This window comes from Zingiber officinale, chromosome 7A, assembly GCF_018446385.1.
Source record: "Zingiber officinale cultivar Zhangliang chromosome 7A, Zo_v1.1, whole genome shotgun sequence".
NCBI lineage: Eukaryota > Viridiplantae > Streptophyta > Magnoliopsida > Zingiberales > Zingiberaceae > Zingiber > Zingiber officinale.
The window spans coordinates 72248477-72273580 of NC_055998.1; the positions used below are offsets into that span (position 1 = coordinate 72248477).

The 25104-nt window shown below is 41.0% G+C and overlaps 1 protein-coding gene across 1 annotated transcript; it reads left to right on the forward strand.

Moving 5' to 3' along the window:
• Window positions 1-21462: 21462 nt before the first annotated feature.
• On the forward strand, window positions 21463-24509 carry LOC122001516 (axial regulator YABBY 5-like). The gene is made up of 6 exons (XM_042556291.1): window positions 21463-21914; window positions 23629-23757; window positions 23842-23959; window positions 24042-24090; window positions 24172-24247; window positions 24386-24509. Exons 1-6 carry the CDS (start codon window positions 21840-21842, stop codon window positions 24506-24508), a joined length of 570 nt encoding a protein of 189 aa, XP_042412225.1. The 5' UTR covers window positions 21463-21839; the 3' UTR covers window position 24509.
• The last annotated feature ends 595 nt before the right edge of the window (window positions 24510-25104 follow it).

Sequence of the window (25104 nt, forward strand, 5' to 3'; positions counted from 1 at the left end):
GACCTGAGGGATATTGCACCAACAGATTTAGGGTTCGTTCCATAACTATATGGAACCCTATGATAACTAGGCACATCCTTCTTAGCGTTTGGTTTGTATCCCAAACCTTTATGGCCATTGGATGGCTTTGATTTTCCTAAACCTAAGTTATGCTCACTTTGCCCTAATAGGATATTTTCCATCATTTTTAGGGTCTTCTCCATTTTGTCAAGTCTTGACCTCAAGACTTGATTTTCTCTCACTAAGTCCTTAGTATTTGATCCATGAGCATTTTTGTTTCTAGGCTTGTATCTTACATCCTTAGAGTTATCGCCTAGGTTTTTACCTACATTCCTAGCCTTAGGGATAGTAGTTTTGGCATGTAGGGCCACATGCTTTTCCTTAAAGCCCTCATGCTTCCTATTCTTATGGTAAATCGCATTAAAATGATAAAAATTTGACCTAGCATGCTTTTTACCATTTTGCAAAGGAATAGGCTCAATGAAAGTTACCTTCCTTTTTACCTTGGAGGCTCCCCCTTGACTAGTGCCTCCTTGAGCCTTGACCATCTTCTTCCCCTTGGGGCATTGACTGCCCTTTTTGTTGGCACAAGAAACACACAATGTGCTCCTTGCTTTTCTTTGTCCCGGGGGTGGTCTCCTTGGGCTTCTCCTTGCCCTTTTGTGCCACTTGGCCCTTCTTCTTGGCCAAGTTGGGACACTTGCTCTTATAGTGCCCATGTTCCCTACACTCAAAACATATTATATGATTTTTATTTTTAATTGAAACATTTATACCTTCTTGTACAGGGATGGCACTTGCTCCTCCATTTGATATTTCTTGAATTTCGGAGGTGGCGCAATCTTCTTCTTCTTCACTTGACCCGGATGTAGAAGCTTCTCCTTCTTCTTGATCCGGCGTCACCAAGAATTGCTCCCCCTCAAACCTAGAGGTGGAGGCTTCATCATTTTGAATGTGAAACAAGGAGTATGCTCCCTCCTTGTTCCCTTCGTTGCATTCCCTTGAGGATGAAGCTTCTTGGATTTCCTCTTCTTCGGAGGTTGAGCATCTATCAACCTCGGAATCCTCCTTTTGGTCTTGCTCCAAAGAGTCACCCTCTTTGGATTCTTCATGATCTTGTACAGTGGAGGGGATCTCTCCATGAAGCTTGGCCAATTTGCTCCAAAGCTCCTTGGCATCTTCGAATTCTCCAACTCGAGCCAAGATGTGGCTAGGCAATAAGTTGACCAGAAGCTTGGTCACTTTGTCATTTGCCTCGCCCCTTTGAATTTGCTCTGAGCTCCATCTGCTTTTCTTTAGAAGCTTGCCCTTGGAGTTCGTTGGAGCTTTGAAGCCTTCCATTAGAGCAAACCATTGCTCTATCTCCATCATCAAGAAATTTTCAATTCTTGATCTCCAAGAATCGAAGCTTGTGGATGTGTATGGTGGAGCCACCCTTGTGTCAAATCCAAGTCCATCTTGGAATTGCATCTTGAAGTTGAGCTTGATAGAATCTTGAACTTGAAGAATTTGCTCCAACTTCTTCACCCTCTAGCTTTTCTTGATATGTTTGCCCCTTCCGGCGGTGATTCCGGTGAAGAGCAACCTTGCTCTGATACCACTTGTTAGGACCAAAAGTAGCTAGAGGGGGGGTGAATAGCTCGTCGCGTTCGCTCGTTGCTCGGCGTTGCTTGTTCCTTCAAAGATGTGCAGCGGAAAATACAGAAACAAACACACAACGCTAACACGGTTGGTTTTACTTGGTATCCACCTCACAGGAGGTGACTAATCCAAGGATCCACACCAACACACACACCCTCCACTAAATAAAACTCTCCTTTGTGGTAACTACCAAGGGCGGAGAAGCCCTACAATACTCAATACAAAAAGAGAGGGAAAGGATACAAGAAATACAAGCTTACAAGCTTACAATGAGTACAAAACCCTTACCCTAGCTTCTCTTCTTGGCTTTGATCCGCCTCTTGACTTGGAGAGCTTCCAAGATCCTTCAAGAACTGGCGATCCGAGCTTTGTGAGTGTTGTGGAGGAGTTGGCGAGTCTGGAGTGAATCGGAGCAGTGATTGCTGCCATCGAACGCCTGCAGCCTTAAACGACGCCAACGGTCGGATCCCGATCGATTCGAATGTTCCCAATCGATCGGGAGGCTTTGGATCGATCCACGGATCGATCCAGCGCTTTCGCTCGAAAGCGCTGGATCGATCCACGGATCGATCGGAGCTCTGATAGTAGATCGATCCATCGATTCGATCGGGACTCTCTGGATCGATCCACGGATCGATCCGAAGCTCTGACCGTGGGACAGTGCGGATCGATCCAGCGATCGATCCGAGCTGAATCGATCCATCGATCGATCCGGACTTGGTTTTATCCAAAACCAAGTCCTAAACCTCCCAAACCAACATCCGGTCAACCTTGACTGTTGGTATGTCATGCCTAGCATCTAGTCACTCCCTTGACCTGTTAGGACTCCCTTACCAAGTGTCCGTCAATCCCTTTGACCCACTTGGACTTTTCTCTGTGCCAAGTATCCGTCAATCCCTTTGACCTACTTGGACTTTTCTTTCATGCCAAGTATCCATCAATCCTTTGACCTACTTGGACTTCCCGACACGGATGTCCGATCATCCTTGATCCATCCGGATTTTCCCTTGCCTGGCTCACCACGGGCTTTCACCTAGCTTCACTCACTAGGGTTTTCCATCCGCTAGCTTCACTCACTAGGACTTTCACTTAGCTTCACTCACTAGGGTTTTCACCGCCTAGCTTCACTCACTAGGACTTTCACCGGCTTCACTCACCAGGATTTCCATCCGCCTAGCTTCACTCACTAGGACTTTCACCGGCTTCACTCACCGTGATTTCCATCGCCTAGCTTCACTCACTAGGACTTCCTGCCTGGCTTCACTCACCGGACTTCCTTGCCTGGCTTCACTCACGGGACTTTCTTCTCGCTTCACTCACCAGGACTTTCATTTTGCCTAACATCCCAGTTAGGACTTCCCAGTCAAGTATCCAGTCAACCTTGACCTACTTGACTCTTCTTCAATCAATATCTTATTGTCAAACATCTAAACCCAAACCAAGACTCAGCTTGGTTACCCAGGTCAACCTTGACCTGAGGGATATTGCACCAACAGAAAGCTCATCTACATCCACAACCCTAGGTAACTCAAACACTGTGATTTCAAGCAAATTACACATAATGTGTTTTGAGTGTAGGAAGTTTGGGCACTACAAGAGTAAGTGTCCAAAGAGGGTTAGAAAGACTCCACCGGCACCAAAGGTCAAGGAAGCCGGAGTCCCGACATGCAAGAGCAAGAAGCACGTGGTGTGCTTCCAATGCAAGCAACGGGGACACTATAGGAGTCAATGTCCAAGGGGGAGGCAACCTCACAAGGACATGAGGCCAAACACGTGTAAAGGGGGAGCTAAGGCAAACCCTAAGGTAACATTTAAAGCTCATTCTTGCAATTCTAGTAGGATGCATGCTAATAGTCTTATTGCCATTGTCAATAATGATAAGCATGTTAACACTAGAAATCGATACATGTGCTTAGGAGCCAAGCATGTTGGCCTAGATAAGAACAATTCTAGAAATGCTAACCCTAGAATTAACTCATCTAAGGCTAAGGAAAATCTAGGTAGAAACCCCAAGACAACTAGACATATGCCTAGGAACACCTCAAGAAAGAATGATAAATTAAAACTTGAGGTTTTAGAGAAAGAAAATCAAGTCTTGAGGTCAAAACTTAACACTCTAGAAAAGGCCCTAAAGAATTTAGAGAAGTCAACTCTAGGGTCTAAGGGTCAAATTTCAAAGCCCAAGGACAAGAAAGGTTTGAGTCACAAACCTAAGTCCCAAATGGTCAAGCCCACCTATCATAATGTTCCATTCGATTATGGAACAAAAACTAGGGCTAGGGAGACCACCACCAAGGTCACAAGGGGAGTCACCCCTAGAGTTGATCTTGATGAGTCCCAAATGATCAAGGCTTTAAAGCCTAGGAGGGTCATTAGGAGGGTTGCTAGGGAAGTTATCCCTAGTGAATATTTAGTGAACCCAATGAGCTCTAATAGGTATTGGGTTCCTAGGAGCATCTTCTCTACCCCATAGATGGGTTAGAGAGTGTCAACTCCGATTAGAAGGGTAGTTAACCCAACTTTAAGGAAATTGACACTCAAGGAGCATTTTCAAGGTTTTGAGAACTTTTGAAAATGAAATGGAATTATCATTTACTCCTTTGAAGAGTTAAATGTGCCTAAAGATTGGAAATTTCATTTTTAATCTTAATTGGCACAATTTGGGAAAATCTAGAGAACTCTCGAAAAAAAATGAAACATGCCAAGTTTTGAGGATAAATTTGATCTTTAAGTGGCATGAATTAATCTAGAGTTCAAGAAGTGTCAAAATTAGGTTTTTGGCATTTTGGGGCAATCTAGGATTAAATTTGAAGTTAGCCAAGTGGTTAAGGATACTTAGATAGGTAATCTAGGTATATTTATTTATGCTAAATCTTGCCATGATTGTTTGCCCTCACATGTCATGACATCATGTTTAGTTTTATTATCATTTGAAATGTCATGATAATGCTTAGGCTAGTTTTTATGTCATGTTTATTTAAGTTTCAAACTTTATGCCATGACATCATGACATTGGCACATGTTTTCATTTATGATACCATTTTATGCCATGTCATCATCTCTTGCATTAATAATCAATTGAATTGATTTAAGGATGAAAAACACATTTTGATATTGAGATCAAATTTGTGTTTAGAAAATGCATGAGACCTTAGTCTAAGATACCTAAACCCATATCTCACATTAAAATTGCCATGGATGTGTTTGATACACTTTAGATGTGTGTGAGATATTAGGATCATGAATTAGGATCAAGGTGCATAGTTCTTGTACCTAGATGAGCCTAATTCAAGAAATGAAGGATCATAGGGAAAGCTTGTGTACAAGTCATGTACATTTAGCCCTAAGATTATGGTCCTAAATTAAAAGGTTTAAAATCATTTTGAAATTGATTTGGAAAACCTTGATGAAGTCATCTTAGTGATTGCATTCATCATTGAACATTGTGATACAAAGTTGAGTTAAACTTGAACTATTTCAAAGTTTTTGAACTTTGTATCAAGATTGAAAAATGGAAGTTATTTTCATAGAAAACTATTTTTCCATGATAGTATATGTTATGAGGAATGTATCCTCAAAATTTCACAATTTTTTGAATTTTCTGGAATTTTCTAGGAGTTTCTGAATTTCGGGAAGGAAATTTCAGAAATCTCCTGTCAGAGTCTGGATCGGTCTGGGGACCGATCCAGGGAAGTCCTGATCGGTCTGCGGACCGATCCAGTGAAGCATGGATCGGTCTGCAGACCGATCCAGTAAGATCCAGAGAGCTTGGTGCGATCTGGTGAAGGCCTGATCGGTCTGGTGACCGATCAGTGACGATCCAATGCGATCAAGCATGGATCGGTCTGGGGACCGATCCAGGGGGTTTTTGATCGGTCTTAGGACCGATCAGTGCGTGCCAGTTTCTGATTTTCAGCAGGTGTCTGAAATTTCAGCTTTTGGGAGTTGAGTTTCGAGTTTCTAAAGGTTTGAAACTCTCCAAGACATTGTTGGTGCAATGGTCAAGGGGGAGTTGACCTTTAGGGGGAGTTTTTACCTAATTGTCAAGGGGAGTTGACTCTTAGGGGGAGTTTTTACTCCTTAAGACTTTTGAGGATTAGTGACATAGGATTGTCACTAAGTTGATTGTTGAGTTTAGTATCAAGGGGGAATTAAGAGTTTCAATGAAAGGTATGGGACTTTCATTAGGAGGAAACTCTTGACCTTGATTCTCTCTTTTTGATGTGTGTCAAAAAGGGGGAGAGTGTTGGAGAATGGGAGAATGTTCTAGATAATGTTCAAGGAAGAACATTGAAGAACATTGGGAAACCTAAGTTAGGTTATCGGATTAACCTAACTTGATTATGGTTTTGTCAAACATCAAAAAGGGGGAATTGTTGGTGCAACCTTAGGTCAAGGTTGATCTGGTTGACCTGACTCGAGTTGACCTGACTCGAGTTGTATTTTGATGTTTGACTTAGGAAGATTGTTGGTGCAACCTTAGGTCAAGGTTGACCTAGTTGAGTTGTATTTTGATGTTTGACACTCGTGGAAGAGTTGTATTCTTGATATGGGACAAATGTTTGGGAGATTATTGGTGCAACGTAAGTCAAGGTTGACCTGGTTGACCTGATTCAGGAAAGAGTTCAAGTATGGAGACTTGGCACGGAGAAGTCCTAACTGGGATGTTAGGCAGGTGGAAAGTCCTGGTGAGTGAAGCCAGGCAGTGGGAAAGTCCTAACTGGGATGTTAGGCAGTTGGAAAGTCCTGGTGAGTGAAGCCAGGCAGTGAGAAAGTCCTAACTGGGATGTTAGGCAGGTGGAAAGTCCTGGTGAGTGAAGGCGGGGAAAGTCCTAACTGGATGTTAGGCGGTGTGGAAAGTCTCGTGAGTGAAGCCAGCGGTGGGAAAGTCCTAACTGGATGTTAGGCGGTTGGAAAGTCGTGAGTGAAGCAGCAGTGAGAAAGTCCTAACGGATGTTGGCGGTGTGGAAGTCCCGTGAGTGAAGCAGGCGGTGGGAAAGTCCTAACTGGGATGTTAGGCGGTTGGAAAGTCCCGTGAGTGAAGCCGGTGAGAAAGTCCTAAGCGGGATGTTGGCGGTGTGGAAATCACAGTGAGTGAAGCCGGTGGAAGTCCTGGTGAGTGAAGCCAGGCAAGGGAAATCCAGATGGGTCAAGGTTGACCAGACATCTGGTGAAAAGTCCAAGCAGAGAGGTTGGCACGGGAAAAGTCCAAGTATAGAGACTTGGCACGGAGAAGACCAAGTTGGAGACTTGGCACGGGAAGTCGGAGAGAGCTCGGTAGCTCGGGAGCTCGGTAGCTCGGTAGCTCTGTAGCTCGATAGCTCGGTAGCTCGGTAGCTCGGGAGCTCGGGAGCTCGTAGCTCGGTAGCTCGGTAGCTCAGTCTCCGGACGAAGTCGGAGAGAGCTCGGTAGCTCGGGAGCTCGGTAGCTCGGTAGCTCGGTCTCAGGACCAGGTAGGATTTAGGGCTGGGAGCTCTAAACCTGGATCAGTCTGGTGACCGATCAGGAGTCGATCAGAAGCCGAACAGGAGCGAGGCGCAAGAGGGGCTGATCGGTCTGGGGACCGATCAGCACAAAGCCTGATCGGTCCCCCGGACCGATCAGGAAGTTCCCTGATCGGTCTGTGGACCGATCAGTAGGTTCCCTGATCGGTCCACAGACCGATCAGGGCACTAGCCGTTGCGACGCAACGGCTAGATTTCTTCTGTGCTTCTTTCTCCGCAGGTATAAAAGGAGGCTGAGAGCTTCTACATTGAGTACTACTTCTTCTTCCTTGGATTGAAGCTTCTGCTTCTGTGCTCTGAGGTTTTGAGCTTTGTTGAGCTCGCTTCCGAAGCTTCGCGTGAGCTTCCAGTCGACGGTCAGCTGCTGCTGTTGTCCGAGAAGTTGTTGCTTCACAGGCAGCCGATGAGAAGGCGAGTTAGTGTTTGTACATTGTTCTTGTCTTTCTACTTGTATTTCTTGTACTCCTTCTTGTTGTTGCATGTTTTGTGGCGAGGTTTCTCCACCCAGAAGGAGTTCATATTAGCCGGTTTTCCAGGGACTCATCCACCGACGGATTGACTGGACTCGTCCACCTTACGGACACGTCGAGGAGTAGGAGCCCTAATCTCCGAACCTCGTTACATCGGTTTGTTTTTCTTCTCCTCAGTTTCTTCCTTGTATTTCCGCTGCGACTAACCCTAACTGTAGGAAGAACGCGAGAATTTGGGGCGGCTATTCACACCCCCCCCTCTCTAGCCGAGTACGAACGATCCTAACAACAATTAGTAGTCACGAGGTGATGTTGGATCTCAACATTCTTGTAACTTGGGTAGCAATGATGTGTTGCTAGATACCGCTCATTACTTATACTTCTAAATGGGTTTAGGAGTATTGCCAACGTTACAAGAACCTATAGGGTCACACACAAAGGACAATTAGATGGAGATTAGGTTCTTTTGATGAACCAAGAGGATTAGGTTCATGTGATGAACCAAATTGGATTAAGAGTAATCCAAATTAGATTAATTGAGTAAGACTCGATTGAGTTAGACTTGAGTTAGACTCAAGTGAGGCTAGATTTGAGTTAGACTCAAGTGAGGCTTAATGATGATATTCATTGAATTTTGAATTCAATGATAAATGGAATTCAATTTGAATTTTAGATTCAAATTTCGAATGAGTTTCAAAATGGTCATTTAATGAAGAATATTAAAGACTCATTAAGGCTCATTAATGAGGCTCATTAATGGTGTTAATGAGCATTAAGTATTTTTCATTAGATGAAAATAATTAAGCCATTTTTTACTCTTAGTTTCATTATCGATCATTATTCCTCCTTGCTTCTTCTCGCCCTCTCCTCCTCCTTGGCCGAAACCCTCAAAGAGTGCTAACACACTCTAAGGTTTCTTCTCTACCTAATTGTTCGTGTGGATACACATAGAGAGGTGTTCACTTGACACCCTTGAGATCCGGCATCTTCTGGGATGAGAGGGATAAGCGAAGGGCTTCCTATCAAAGGTATAAACTCCTAAACATGTAGATCTAAAGTAGATCTAGGATTAGAAAACACATACATGAAAATTTAATATTCGCACGAATCCGGTGGCATGAGATTTCGGGGTTTTCGCAACGCAAAAAATAGTTTTTGCAACCCAAAAGACCCAACACTTGGCTCTTCTTCTTGGCCAACTTGGGACACTTGCTCTTGTAGTGCCCTTGCTCCCTACACTCAAAGCAAATGATATGGTTTTTATTTTTTACAATTAAAGTTTCTATACCTTTGCTTGTAGGGGTGATTCTTGATCCTCCATTTGATGTAGCTTGAATTGTGGAGATTGCATCATCTTCTTCTTCTTCTCCTTTTGAGGATGTGGGTGCTTCCACCTCTTCAACCCTTGAGGATGTGGATGCTTCCACCTCTTACTCTCTCGAAGATGTGGATGATCTCTCCTCATCTTCCTTCTTCTCCTCTTCTTTTTCTTCCTTGAATGTTGCACTCGTGTCAACATCTGATTGGTCCTCCTCTTCTTGGACCAATGAGTCCTTCTCCTTGGGCTCCTCTACTCCTTGGAATTGTGATGGGTGTTCATGATAGGCAATGATCTTTTTCCAAAGATCATATGTACTTGTGCATTCACCTACACTCACAATGATATTAGAAGGTAATAAATTTAACAAGATTTTTGTTACCTCCTTATCCGCCTCCGCTTGCTTCCGTTGCTCCTCGCTCCAATGTCGAGGTGAAAGGCACTTCCCCTTTTTTTCTTTAGGAGCTTAAAATGGGTCTTCCAATGCAACCCATTGGTTCCAATCCATTTGAAACAATGTCTCCAACCGTGTCCTCCAATAATTGAAGTCTTCTTTGTCGTACGGAGGTGGAATTTGGATATCCCATCCGAGCGGTCCTTCAATCTCCATCTTCTTCTTCCTCTAGCTTCTTGCTCTCTTGGCGGTTAGTCCATAGAAGAGACACCTCACTCTGATACCAATTGTTGGGACCGATGTGCCCGCTAGAGGGGGGGGTGAATAGCGTTTCATCGCGCTTGCATTGGTTTGCTTCGTCTTGTTGTTGTGCAGCGGAATACTTGAAGACAAACACTCACAATGCTAACAACTATGATTTACTTGGTATCCACCTCAAGAAAAGGTGACTAATCCAAGGATCCACACATGACCCGCTATCTCCACTAAGAACAACTCCTTCTCGGTCGCAGCCGGAGGCGGAGAAGCCCCGTACAAACTCACACTACAACACAACACTTCCACAAGAAGAAGAAAGGCAAATACAAATGAATACACTCTTCCTCTCGCTCACTTGTTGCTTGTAGTAGCCTCTTGAACCTTGGGGATGCAACCCAAGAGCATTCAAGAACCGGCTGTGAAGATCTGGAGGAATCGCTGTGAAAATCGGAGAGGAATCGCAGAAAAGAACGCAAAGTTCTGGCGAAGAAAACGCTCTGCCTAGGCTTTAAAAAGTGCTCCCAATCGATCGAATTCATCCCCAATCGATTGCCACGTCAACACCGCTCCATCGCAGTCGTCCATCACCTGCATCCTGCACAACGGTCACTTCCCAATCGATCGATCGATCGATTGGGACTTCTTAAATCAATCGCCCGATTAATTCAGAACCTTTCTGTGCTCTAATATTCGCGTGAGAACTTCTGCTACCCAATCGATCGACCGATCGATTGGCAGCTCCCAATCGATCGCTCAATCAATTGGGAAAGCCTTTGTGCTTGTAATTTCACATCCCAATCGATCGACCTATCGATTGGGCCTTCCCACAATCGCAGCACAGTCCAAATCGATCGACCGATCGATTTGGACCCTGTTCAATCGATCACCCGATCGATTGAACACTCTAAACTTGACTCAAACTCAAGTCCAAAGTCCCAAACCCAACTTCTGGTCAACCGTGACCTGTTGGGTCTCCATGCCTAGCATTTGGCCACACCCGACCAACCTCGAAATAGCCTTCTAGCCTCCTCCATTAGCCTTGCGTCCCTCGGATATCTCTCCATCCTTCACGCCTTGCCTTCAGGAGCTTCCTTCGGCCTCATCCTAGTTGTTGGGTCTTCCTTGCCAAGTCATACCACGACTTACCTTGCCAAGACCACGTGCTTGGACTTACATCTTTTGCCAAAATCACACTTGGACTTTCCAATTGCCTGGCTCCTCACCAGGACTTTCTCCTTTGCCAAGATCACACTTGGACTTTCCAATTGCCTGGCTCCTCACCAGGACTTTCTCCTTTGCCTGGCTCCTCACCAGGACTTTCCAATTGTCTAGCTCCTCACCAGGATTTTCTCCTACCTAGCTCCTCACTAGGACTTTCCCGTTGCCTAACTCCTCACCAGGACTTTCCCTTGCCAAGCTCCTCACTAGGACTTTCTAAATGCCTAACATCTAGTTAGGACTTTCCCAGTCAAGTCTCCTGTCAACCTTGACCTACTTGACTTGTATTCTCATCAACCTGGTCAACCCTTTGACCATCTCCATAACAGGACGATTGCTCTAGTAATCTCCTTATATTGTCAAACATCAAAACTCAAATCCTGACTCAAGCTTGACTCAACTCAAGCTTAGTCAAACTGGTCAAACTTGACCTAGGGAAATTGCCCCAATACATTTCGAGGAAACGTGTTTAGAGCATACCTTATCAAGTCTCGTTTCTCCATTTGATGATCGATTATATGAAGCCCGTTGAGGATGCCCTTTATCCTTGCATGTAGTTGACTCACATATTCTCCTTCCTGCATTTTTATGTTATAATTTATTTAAATAGAGGTCCCTTTTTGTTACCTTTGCGTCGTTGGCTCTCTCATGAAGTTCAATAAGTTTGTCCCACAGCTCCTTTGCACTTTCATGTGGGCCGACGCAGTTTAGCTCCTCCTTTGTTAATCTATACTGGATTGTGTTGAGGGCCTTGAAGTCAATTTGGGCTCTCTTCTTCATTTCCATATTCCAATTTTTTGGATCCATTGGAATTCTCGCGTTGTCGACGGGAGCCTTGTAACCTTTGGTGAAGCTGAACCATTGGCCGAAGTCGGTCTTCAGATATATCTCCATCCGCTTCTTCTAGTATGGGAAGTCATCACCATTGAAGAGAGGAGGACTAACAGTGTTGTATCCCTCATTTTGGGCCATGAATCGTGCACAAGGAGAGAAAAACAAAAAGGTGGTCCCAAGATTGGGTCTTGGATTAGCAGTGTAGTAGAAAAATTAAATTATTAAGACTAAATTGGTGTTGCACCAATTTAGAGTAGTTTGCAATGAAAAAAAAAATATCCAAAGAGGTAATTATACCAATTTAGATTATATCGAAAAGCTCAAAACAAAAAAAAGATAGAAGAAAAAAGAAAAGAAAAAAATTATCACCCCCTTTGCCTGATTGGTGGTTGCACCAATTCAGAGTGGTCGGTACTTTCTTTGTTACCTCTTGTAGAATCGAAAAGAACGCTAAAGGGGGGTGAATAGCGATCGTGAAAATCGACAATGAATTAATCGAAGTATGCAGTGGAAGAAAAAAATGAACCAATGCTAACAAATTGAGTTTTACTTGGTTCGGAGCCTTCGACGACTCCTGCTCCAAGGTTCGCACTCGTCAAGTACTTTCGTTGGGCAATCCACTAATAGTTCACAAAAGATTATAGGAGTTAAGTACAAGAACTGGAAAAAGTTACCAACAACAACAATAGAATTGAAAAGTCTTGGTCGTCGGTTGTTGGTGGAGCGTAACAGCATTGCGGGAGCATTTTTGAAGCACCGAGCAAGAAGAAAACTTGTAGTAGTTGCTATTTTAAAGCTCCGAGTTGAAAGCCTTTATATAGTTCCATTCCGAGCGCCTGGACCACATAGCTCGGCCAACCGACGCGCTCCACATCAGCTTGTGGATGAAGTTTCGGGTCCAGGCGCCTGGACCAACTCCAGGCACTCGGATCGCCTAGGTGCCTATGGCTTGCCCGGGTGATCTTGGTCCGGGCGCCCGGATCCCTTTTCTTCAATAGCTTTCCCTTGCAGAAAAGGTTAGTCTTGGGCAACCTAAAAATATTTTTTTCCTATAAAATAGAGTTAGCATAACATAATAGAATATGAGTAGTAATTAAATTCTATCTCCTCGAGACTAGGATCTAGTCAACGTCTCAGTTCAAGTTTCCCAAATTGACCTAAGCTGGACTGACACCTACAGTTCCCTCAACGGGGAGCGCGTCCTCACTGGGTCTCTCCTCCAGTTGCTTACCTTTACTTACCACTTGCAATCACTCAACTTGCCTCTGATCAACTAGGTCTTCCCACCAGTTGTCGGTCTGCAGACCCAACTGGACTTCGGTCAGTTGTCAAGTCTTGCGGACCCAACCAGACTTCCCGCCAGATATCGGGCCCCACGGACCTATCTGGACTTTGCACTAGCTATCGAGCCCCGCGAACCTAGCTGGATTTCAACCTGGTGTCAGGTCCTTCAGACCAGTCAACTCCTGCACAGTTGGTAGAAGCGTTAGACAAACAACCCATCTAATTATAACCTATTTGTCATAGATCAAAACTAGACTATTAGTGCAATCTGCACCAATAGCTTAGTTGATAAAAAAAAAAAAAGAGATCCGGGCGGTTCACATTAATAGGGGATCACTTATACAAGAGGGCTTTCTTGAGACCATTTCTCAAATGCATCGAGTCGGAGGATATTCAATATATTATATAAGAAGTGCACCAAGGTTCTTGCGAAAGTCATCCGGGTAGTCGTTCACTAGCTTGAAAGATTCTATTGGTCGGTTATTTTTGGCTCACCCTACAGGCAGATGCAGCTTGGACTGTGGCAACCTGTTTGTCATGTCAAAGACATCAAAATATACTACATCGACCTATGGAAGAGCTGTAGACATCCATTGTCTCTTGCCCATTCGACTAGTAGGCCATAGATATTGTTAGACATTTTCTCATGGCAACCGATCAGAGAAAATTTCTTCTCATAGCCGTGGACTACTTTTCTAAGTGTGTGGAGGTTGAGCCATTGGCTAAAATAATGGACCAAAGGGTTATTACATTCTTATGGCAGAATATCGTGTGCCTGTTCGGCATCCCTCATAAGCTTATCTCTGACAATGGGAGGCAATTTCAATGATGGAAGATTAAAGAGTGGTGTGTGAGCCTTCACATCTGTGACTTATCTGTAAAGCAATGGTTAAGCAGAAGCCACTAATAGAGAAATCATCAGAGGACTCAAAATTCAACTCGACCACCATGGAGAAAGTTGGGTCCACGAGCTACTGAGCATGCTATGGGCTTATCGCACCATGCCTCGAGAAGCCACCATCCTAACCCCATTCCACATGGTGTACCAATTGAGATCAGCATTGCATCTAATCGGAGATAGTTATATGATAAAGAAAATTACGAGCGACGTCTTATGGAGTTGGACTTAGTAGATAAAATAAGAGATAAACCAGTCGTTCAGCTGATGGTGTACCAGCAAAAAATGAAGCAAAACTACAATAGAAGGGTTATTCCAAGATCTTTCTAAGTCGGCGACTTAGTATGGAAGAGAATCAAACCAATCAGCGATGTTAGCAAGCTAGAGGCTCCATGGTGTGGACTATATAAAATAATATAGAAGTTCAGCTCGGATTCTTACCATCTACAAGATGAGAATGGAAAGAATATGGATGACCATGGAGCGCAAACCATCTACAACCCTATTGGGTCGGATAGTAAGTTTGTGATTGAATTTATATAAATTGTAAAAATATTTGTTTTATGAATGCAGGAAGATTTGAATGAAAAATAACTAAGTGTTCTAGACTTTTGAGTCGATCAACCGAGTTATAAGTGAGCAAAACTCTCGCACTAAGTATCTAGACTCTCGAGCCGGTCAGCCGAGTTATAAGTGAGCATGCTCTCATGCTTCTAGATTCTCACACCGTTCGACCGAGTTATACATTCACTAAGCTCCCGCACCAAGTATCCAAACTCTTGAGACAATCGGTTGAATTATAAGTGAGCATGATCTCACACTTCCAGACTCTCACACCGTTCGGACGAGTTATAAGAGATTTAATCTCTCGCACCAAATATCCAGACCTCGAGTTGATTGACCGAGTTATAAGTGAGCATGCTCTCACATTTCTAGACTCTCACATTGTTCGACCGAGTTATAAGTGAGCAAAGCTCTAGCACTATGTATCCAGACGCTCAGTCGTTTGGCCAAGCTATAAAATGAGTAGGCTCTTGCACTAAGTGTCCCAGATACTCACGCCAATCGGCCATCTAATGAAAGAGCTTGTTCCCGATCAAATCTTTAAAAGTTAAACCGAATGGCTAAGTGGAGAGTAAACTTACTTTCAATATTAAGTGTGGAGACTCTCCTATGGACCCAGGAGACCACTACCATATGAATTTTTTATAGCATTGCTCAAGTCGATTGGGAGAGCTAAGCCTCACAAACAAAAAAGAAGTAAGCTATAAGTTAGAGCAGCCATAGAACAAGAACTCTAAAAAGCAAAACGAGCATGCATTGAACCATACTTAGAAATTTTCTACAAAGTTACTTTGTGGTTATAAGAAACTATCAATAAGCTTGATAGAAAACTATGCCAGATCCGCAATCACGTCGTCGAGGAGCCCCTCCAAGATCTTTTGCCTTTTTATGAAGGAGGAAGGAACCTTAGTAGAAATGCAACCACCTTCCTTCAGCTGTCGGATGGTCACATCAATGCCATAGCCAAATAGTTTGATGGTCTGATCAGTCTGCACCTAGTTGAAATCTCTGGAGTGAAGATATTCCATCCTATAGGTTTCCAACCGGTCGGGCGCTTCCTCCTTATACTTAGCAAGTTCAGACTTGAGTGATCGCAGCTCGGTGTCTTTCTTGTCGATTATTCTTTTGTGCTGACCAAGCTAGAGTTCATGGCCTGTCTGCTTGGTCGTATAGCCGACTTGCTCTGCGGCCAAGGTGGCCTTTGTCTCTTCCAGCTTCTTCATCAACGCCCAAGCCTCCTTATTTTTTAGGTCAAGATCTTCTGGCCCTAAGTTTCTAAGTGTTGGCTGAGTTGATCTTTGCCTCAAAATTATGGGCTTGCTTCCTAATCTTTTCCAACTCAATGGCCTAATTGTGATTTTTATCCTTTTCCATGGTTAAATCCCACTCAGATCTAAGAAGCTGGTCAGATTACTCCTCCAAGTCATCTTTTAGTTGTGTCACCTCTGTAGTTAGGTGTTCGATCAAGACTTGGGAAGCACCCACGTCCTCGCCCGCTGTTTGCACCTGCTTGAGCTCATGGTCCAACTGAGATAGCCTTTGGTAGAGACCTAGGTCATCCACCTAGAACTGGTATATAAAGAAATTGGCTACGTGAGGCTGAACGGAAAGAATAAATTTAAAAATAATTTAGGAACTTACCCCATTGGAATTTTGGCTAAATCAATCAGCTAACTTAGATGGAGGGATGGTTGCCACCCAGGCTTTGGCTTCTACCCAGGTCTGGGCCAAGGGACCCTAGATCCTTATCTTGTGCTTGGGTATGCGTGGCTGCTCAGGATTGGGGTACCTCCATTCATCAATGGGAAATCTAAGGATGGTCATTACATGCCCGTGTGAACTAGAGCCAATCCGCTCTGAGCTGGCTTGGCTCTTAGATTTGGACATTAGAGTGGAGCGGATGGTGGAAAGAGGAGCTATAGGGCAAGCTAGCGCCAGCAGTAGATAAGATAGAGGTTGGACTACGATGGCACCAGACAACATCTCGGAGAGAGAGGGCATCCGATCAAAGGAAGAAGGAGTTGGTTCACTGGTTTGTCTCTCAGGAGTAGCAGAAGTGGAGCTTTTGCCCTGTTCCAAAGAAGTCGGTGTGTAGACGTGGTTGTCTAGGATTAGGGAATAGAAGACGTTAATCGAGCAGTAGCTTCCATCTAGAGCCTCTTGCAGCATTGCCGGCGAATCAACGGCTCTGTGAAAGTCATTGATTCTGAAGGCACTGATATGGGTGCCAAGGAGGGTCGCTCGAGAGGCATCTCGCCAATGTTAGCAGCAGTATCACTCCCAACTGCTTAGCTCGCTTCTCTTCGCTGGTATGCACCTCCGAGGTTCCGACCGACAGTAATCCATGACTCTCTAGCTCGGCAACTCCACAAGCTTTCAATTCTTCATCTACTAACTTAGTGGAGCCATTAAGTAAAGCCTTAAGCATCACTTTTATTGCAAAAAAAAAAAAAAAAAATCAATTAGACCAAAAAACAAGGGAAGGAAAAGCGGCTCACCAAAAGTGTAGGGCAGGTGGGCTCAGACGAGACTCAGTCCAAACATATACAATACGCCCTCCAGCAGCAGCTTATGTATGTGAAATTTTAGGCCGGTTAGCTGTGCGACGGCTTGGAGGTAGGCTGACTCCTGCTGATATTTGCCCAGTTCGAGAGAACTCGATGGTTGCATCTGCTAGCCGGCAGGAAAATGGGTCGGTCGAGGAGTTGGACATAAAAGTAGTGGGATTTCCAACCCTTATTAGACGAGGACATCTTATCAAAATAAACAATGCCCACTTATGCCTGGAAGAGAAAGACGTCAGGCTCAGACTATTTGGGATAATAAAAATAATAGAAAATATGACGATGAAGAAGGATCATGTACAATCAGAAAAGCACCACACCTCGCACAATAACCTAAACGAGTTTGGTATTAACTATTGCAAAGGAATGTGAAAATGTCTATAGACTCGGAAAAGAAAGGAGGTATTGCAAAGCGAAGATCAGCATACAATTGGTCCTTAAAGAAAGGGAGGAAGCCATCAGGAGGTGTGTGAGGACAATCATATGAAGAAGGGATAGCAATTTGGTGATCATTAGGAATATAATAAGTCATTTTCATTTGATCCACCTCGTTGCCATTAAAATCCGATGAAGTGGGGTTGTGCCATAAACTCGAGACAACAGGAGGAGGAGAAGGAGAGAGCGCCATGTGAAGGAAGATGAAAATCAGAGATTGAAAGGAGAAAAAAAAAGAGGACTTACTAAAAGAGAATCGCCAACGAGGAACAGAAAGCAAAGAGCAAGTAGGCAAACGAGGGTGAAGAAGAAGGTGATACAATGAAGGGAGAAAGGACTTTAAAAACCTTATCGACAGTTATCCAGAGTCATCCGATCAAGGGCTTGGTAAAACCAGATTCGATAAGAACCGTCAAAATTTGAAAAGATAGTTGTTACATCGAATCCTAATAGCCACCTGTCACATCGAATAGTCGGCAACAGAGGATCATGAAATGTGGCATTCAATCACAAGTGACATTAATGAGGGATGGAAATGATCAGCATGCGTATGATTAAAAAACATGCTCAGCATACTTTACATTAATAGAAAAGGATTTGAGTAATTTTCAAGAAAATAGGATGACATCAGCAGCAATTAAAAGGCATATGAGTGTAGGTGGCCGCTCGAGAAAGAGACCAGAAAGAAACTAACAAACAGCTAAGTGTCATCCGCGTCTGATCCGAGCGGTGTCAATCCAAAAGTCTCCCAATCAAGAAGAAATTAGCTTCTTTAGGAGCTGTAAGAGAAATAACTGTGCAATCCGAGCGGCGACCTAGATAGCAAAACACCTAGTTAGGAAGAAGAGTTGTAAAAAAATACTAATTGTCTAGTCAGTCGGACTTGCAACATCCTTCGACTAGACTTGAGGGGAATACTTGTGATACGATGATAAAGATGGGCCCCCCAAAAGTGGGTTAAAGTAGTAAAGATCGGCTGACGTGGAGGTCAAAGTCAAATGATCAATGTCGTAGGGTCGGGTGGACTATGAGACCGCGAACTGAAGATCATGCAAGGTTAGCCGAGCGAGCCCTGAGAGCCGGTTAGATGTGAAAGGCCAACCAGACCATCCGACTGTTCCGAGCAGTCGTCCTCTGCAACTTGCAGTCGATGTCAGGAGTCAAATACTAAGTTACTTGGCCCACCGCCCTTGCCGATCAGACCTTAGGTCTAATCGGATGCAATGCGCCTCTCCGACAATAGTAAAGTTGAGTGAAGAACAAGTCGACAGCTTCACTCCATATAGCCGAGCTGGTGACATCTCGTCCAAGTAGCCCCCGGTCGGCCTACAATGGGACCCATATACATGTCTTACCATACTCTTTGGGAAATTTGTGTCACCGACAACAGAGAATGTCCTACAAACAAATCATACTTTAAAAGCTTCTAACCTATCACATCACAAAGATTTGTATATTCGCTTCAGGAAATGTATCAGAGATAATTTTTTACTTGTCTTTTCTCAGAAATCTTTAGAAAACGTGTATATACTTTAGAATACATGCACTGACGCTACAGTGACACTATAAAAGAGGTTCTCCATCTACAGACGGAGGTATGTGATACTTTATTATTCTACGTGCACTCTGCTACCGTTCACTTCTACTATTATCTCCTTCGAAACCTAGTACTGACTTGAGCGTCAGAGGGCCAACGCTGAGGACCTCTTTCCTGGTCCGACACTAACGCTCCCTGCCTTGCAGAATAGCACGGAGTCTTCATCCGGTCAATAGTAAAATCACATTCCTAGTTAACCATCTTCTTAGCTCTTGGACATGATCAAATTTTATTTCACTCCACATCATCTTTACTATTTTCAAAATGCCCCTGATAGCTTTCATGTTTGTGAATATGCCCTTTAAAGTTTGGAAACTTGTCAATTCATCCTCTAAACATTAATACCATTAGTGTACTAGACAGAAAAAAACAAAAACAATGCAGTACCTTTCAGCTCTAATGAAATAAACATCATGTATCCGTCACACATTTATTTGATATTAATAATTAAGGGGTTAAATAACAATAATTTTTAAATTTTATGGGAAATTTAATAATAATTTTTTTAAAAGTTTTTTTCTACGAAATGGATAAGTATAATTTTTATTATGAGATAGAACAATGAAAAAATAATATAAAATTCCAATATTTTACTAATCAAGCTCTTTCATAAAATCACTTATAGAACACTTAATTAGTTAAAGTTGTTGACAAAAGCATCACGTATCAGCAAAAGAATCTAGGCAACTTTTAGCTCCAAAACTTTTGTCTAATGTCTCTCTTTCCACATAGTAGTTGGCAAGTCTAATTATTTTGAATGACCACATGACTCGTTACCCGAAAGACACAATTTTAAGTGTCCACAAGCAATATCGACTAATCTACTTCAATAGTTCTTTTCAGGCCTAGGTAACACATATATCAATTTATTAGTTTAATCTCACGAAAAACCTCTAAGTCCAAGTGATGGGTAAAAGTCTCAAATGCAGCACACTGCACATAACCACTAGAATAACTTTAACCGCACTTGATTAGATCAATATATAGGTACATCATAGTTTGTAAACAATCTTGGATCGTAGGATCGCACATCCTACAATTTGGAAGCACAAATCAATCCTGAATCATGCAAAATCGATTTTGCAATAAAATCGGAGTAGAATCAGTAGGATTAGTAGAATTAGAATAGGATTAGTAGGATCATAACAAGATGAGAGCATGATTAATGGAAGTTTTTAGAGGTCATAACTTTTGACTCGCGTTAACTATGAGACTTATAATATATCAAATCAAAACTTGTTCACAGATCTATAGTTAATTTCAAGGTTTATCCTTAATCACCTAGTTTCATATCCAAAAAATATTATTTAAAGTCTTTTCGATGACCCCGAAGATTTTTAGTCTTTTTTATTATCTTTTTTTATCTTTTACAGAGTTAGGATTAGAGTTTTATGACTATTTAAATATTTGTCTATTTTCTGAGTCTGTTTTTATTAATAATATTCTATCATTTCTTTTTCCAAAATAATAAATTTTTGGATGTTTATTCTTTGATATTTTGTAGAATTAACATATCTTTAAAAGATTATTTTCGACGTTGGTGTTGAATCAAAGGATTCAATAGCTTTCCTATGTTAGCTATTTTGTTAACTTTTAAATTGAGTCATCTTATAAACCAAGAGAACAATCTTGAGGTTGAATGTGATTATTATTATTATTATTATTATTATTATTATTATTATTGTGTTAATAGATATTTTATACTCTTTTTGTGAAATGGAAATATAAATATTATTTATATATTAAATGAGTTTTTTTAGATATTTTTTCTAATGATTAACTATGTATCATAAAATTTTAATGATTTTTTATATGATTGTACGATTCCATCATCCAATCCCAGCCAATTCGATTCTGACCTCAAATTGATTCTGTGTAGGATCATGATTTTAAAAATTATGCGTCCCATTTAAGTGACACTACTTGAACAATTTTATCCCTACAACACACTGAAAACATGGACAATGGCATGTTTTTGTTCTGATATAATTAATTACATTATGCAATAATTACTGTTCATAATAACTAATTAAAATGACAAGCAGGAGATGTGCATGTCACACTGGTTAGAACTTTTGAGCTAAAAAAGTGTGGCAAAATTTGGCACCTTGTTTGTATTTGAGTCCTTCATTTCATCAACCATTGCAAAACTCAACTCCATTTGTGTAGTATACAGCACTTTTGCTGTTCCATCTATCTTCTGATCTTGTCAAGTTTATCCACATATAACTGTTTGCCTATTGAAAATGGACCTTTGACATGGAGGCTCTCCCTTTTCTTTCTCTTGATAGATAGATTTTGTTCCACTTATTATTTTGATGATAACAGCTATTATTAATTAAATTCCTGAAAAATTGTTATTAAAGATATCAATTTTTGTAATTAATGAAACAAAAGTAAAAGAAAATAATTAAGGGTGGCATCTTTCTCTTTCTCTCTCCAAATTAATGCAACACTGGCTCTCTCCCTTCCCCCACACAAAAATTGCTTGTGAGTTACAGACATTGGATATGGAAAGGCAGTAGAATTTCTCTCCCATCCACTCATTGTTTCAATCATAGCCACTCCAATTCCACTTCAGAGCCACCACCAATCTCCTTGCCCCACAATACTACTACCATCCTCTTGTCGATGTTTTGATCCAGCTATCTGATATCTCAAAGCATTTGGGGCAAGTGATGAGAGATAAGGGATCCCCTTCCCCTTTCATGTATGTCTACTAGCTATGCTCTCAATTTGCTACTCAAGATCCATCTCTTGTAAATTAAACCCTCTTCCTCCCTTCTTTGATCCCCTCGACGCGTGAAGAGACATCGATCGTCCATTGCTAGTGTGCGATCTAGGCTAAATTTTTGGCACAATGGCAACGCAAGCTTTACGTCATGATCAGCATATTTGCTATGTCCAGTGCATCTTCTGCAACACCATCCTTGTGGTATAAATATGTTGGCATAGCTCTAGTTCAATTCATACTATATATTATTTGGTCTTCCTTTTTTTTAAGATTCAGTTTAGAAATAACCAACATTTATTTCTTGAAATATATGATCTAGGTCAACATATGCATATATGTGATAGTCTCATAGAGGGGGCAAAGTTTCATTCATTGTTGAAGTCTTTTTAGGTTTTCTTCTAGGGTTCTAGCTAGGGTTCGTCTTTATAGCTAGTAAGCTATGTGGAGACTGACCTATTTGACTGGTAGTATTATTTATTGTATACTTGACGATATGACAGAAACCGATCCAAATGTTTATATATATATATATATATATCAAATTGACATTTGAATGACACGCATAAACTCTTCAAATATTGATCTTCCACTTCAATGTTGGTCCTACCAATTTTTTTTTTTGACTTTTGATGTATTATTCTTTGTTTGGTTTCTACTGTTTTTGAGTAATTAACTTCTGCGTGTGTTTGGGCAGATCTCTCTATCCATTTTGTTAGAAGAAATATATAATACAACTTTCACAGTTTTCGATCGTGAAAATTATCCTTGTTCTTTCCAGATTTAGAAATGATTAACATCATTTTTTTTCCCAGTTTTCTTGTTTCAGTGGCTTGAAAACTGAAAAAGAAGAAACACATAACCCACCTTCTTCTTCTGCCTCTTGTTCTTCTTCAGTTTCTTCTGATGTTGTTGTCTCTAATTTCCCTTTTTTCTCACTAAATTGAAAACTGGAAGAGAAGAAATTAACAAAGTACGTAAGCTGCTGGTATTACTTCTCTACGTTTTGTGATATTATCGTATTTTCTTTTGTTTTCCAATGACTTGAAAACTGCAAGTAAGAAAGAAAGAAAGCTGCTGCTTCTTTCATAATCATCACATTGTGATACTATTTTCTTCTTCGTCTTCTTTTGTGATATTGCTGTTTTTTCAGTGACTTCAGATGGAAAGAGTTCTCCTGCTTCATTTAATTTGTGATATCATTGTATTCTCTTAATTTTAAGCTTGGTCATGTTCTTCTTATTACTATTCTCCATATTTTTGTGAGATTCTTGTGCTTCCTTCATTTGAAGCTTCTTCTTCTTAGGACATAATTGTCTTGTCTTCATTTTGTGGTTCTTTCCAATGACTTGAAAACTGAAAGAGAAAAGAAACAAAGAAATCTTCTTCTTTTTTTCTCCATTTCAAGCTTCTTCTTCTTCTCATGATATAAATTCTCTTTTCTGAAAAATGAAACAGAAGAACAAAGGCAGGTGTTCATGCATTTGCCCCCATATTATGATACTATTTTTCCTTTAACGTACAAAACGTTTTTTTTTTTTAAATTCTTCTGACTCATGCTCTGTCACATTGATTTACGAGAGTGAGTGCAACATTTGTTTCCCCCTGATAGAAATTGCCTAAAAGGTAGGCCTTCAGCCATATTTAGCTCTAAAAGTTAGACATCGGGAAGGGAAAAGGTAAAGCTTACACATCAATGCTAATAAATAAGACCACACAAGAGACTAATCATCTTTTTCATCCCACTACACTTATCACAGACCACTAGCCTTTTGCCCTTCTCCTCCTCCTCATGCTACCATGGCAATAAATACCCTCTCTGTGTTCAGCAGCTCATGAGCAGTACCTTCTTATTCCAAAGAATTTAAAATAATAATAATAATAATTATTATTACTATTATTATTATTATTTCTGCAGGTTTGTGTTCCACGAAACAGCTTGGCCAACAATAGCATTGTGACAGTAAAATGTGGACATTGCTCAAGCCTTCTCTCTGTGAACATGGGAGCCTTGCTTCAAACACTCACTTTTCATGATCATTTTCAGGTTTGCCAATCTTAATGATCTTTAATCCATCCCTGAGATCAAAGGAAAAACGTAAACAAAAAATATAAGGTTTTGGTGTTGCAGAAACAAAACATGGCGTCTCATAGAGGGAAAAGGATGGAACATGGTTCGCCTTCCAAAAGCACAAGGCCTTCCTTTCTGTACACAATGCCAAAGGATCAAAAACAAATGCTCCTGCCGCGTAATTAAGCTTCTATTCTCTAGTGTTGCTATTGATTAAATAAGTCATTCGTATTAAATAGATTATATTCGATATTAATCAGCACCTGAGAAGCGACAACGTGTTCCTTCTATGTATAACAGGTTTATCAAGTACGTTATTTATACATACATGCATTTATTTAAATTAAGAGTTTTTAATTATTGTGTTAATTAGTAGTTCAAATTATACAGAGAGGAAATACAAAGGATAAAGGCAAACAATCCAGACATCAGCCACAGAGAAGCTTTTAGTACTGCAGCAAAAAATGTAAAAAAAAAATTATATCATTTGCATTAGAATTTCCTATATATCTTCTCTCTTGCTTATAATGTGCTAAATAATAGTTTTTTACTATTATTTAAATTTTAGTGTAAATTATATTTTCTAATTAACTTTTGGTTGCAGTGGGCTCACCTTCCTCACATTCATTTTGGGTTAACGTTGGATAGCAATAAGCAAAAGGAGACCGATGAAGCCATTATGGCTGCACCAGCAAGCCAACAATTAGACCATGAGAACTTCTTCTGATAAAAACAAATATATATATATATATATATATATATATATATATTAATTAGTTTGATTTGTATATATGTGTGTGGAGAGAGATTTTAATCTCTAAGGACTGTATCCGTTGTTATTCTGAAAGAAACTTCTAAATTTTCTATATTTCTCTCTCTTACTTTTATAAAAATTATTCCTGGGAAATAATAAATACGGTAAATAGCCGGCTAGAAAATGAATATAAGGTATTTAATCAATGCATGTTATTTTAATAATATATGTAATCATTAATAGATAGAGAGATAATTTTAAAAAAATTAAATATAAAATAGATAGAAAATAATATAATTAACTTATAAAATATGATATTATTTAGACATCCTTAATAATAACCTTAATTAGGAAAGAGTCCAGATTCTAATTATTTATTAGTGTCCTAATAAATAATAGATAGATATATAATTGTCTGAACATTTATATTTTATATATGTAGCTCGGACTTTATTGAGCTTGTCAGAAGGAATGCACATGCACAATTTTGGATTTTTGGCCAATATTATTTAATTTGGTATACAATGTTTCTGAAAGTATAAATTTGAGTTAAATATTAGACCTTAATT

Excerpts from the sequence above, each read along its gene's own strand:
- LOC122001516 (XM_042556291.1), top strand. The coding sequence starts at position 21,840 with ATGGCAACGCAAGCTTTACGTCATGATCAGCATATTTGCTATGTCCAG. Across the intron at positions 23,960-24,041 it reads AAAACAAATGCTCCTGCCGC|CACCTGAGAAGCGACAACGT; the intron begins GTAATTAAGCTT and ends GATATTAATCAG. Across the intron at positions 24,248-24,385 it reads TTAGTACTGCAGCAAAAAAT|TGGGCTCACCTTCCTCACAT; the intron begins GTAAAAAAAAAA and ends TTTTGGTTGCAG.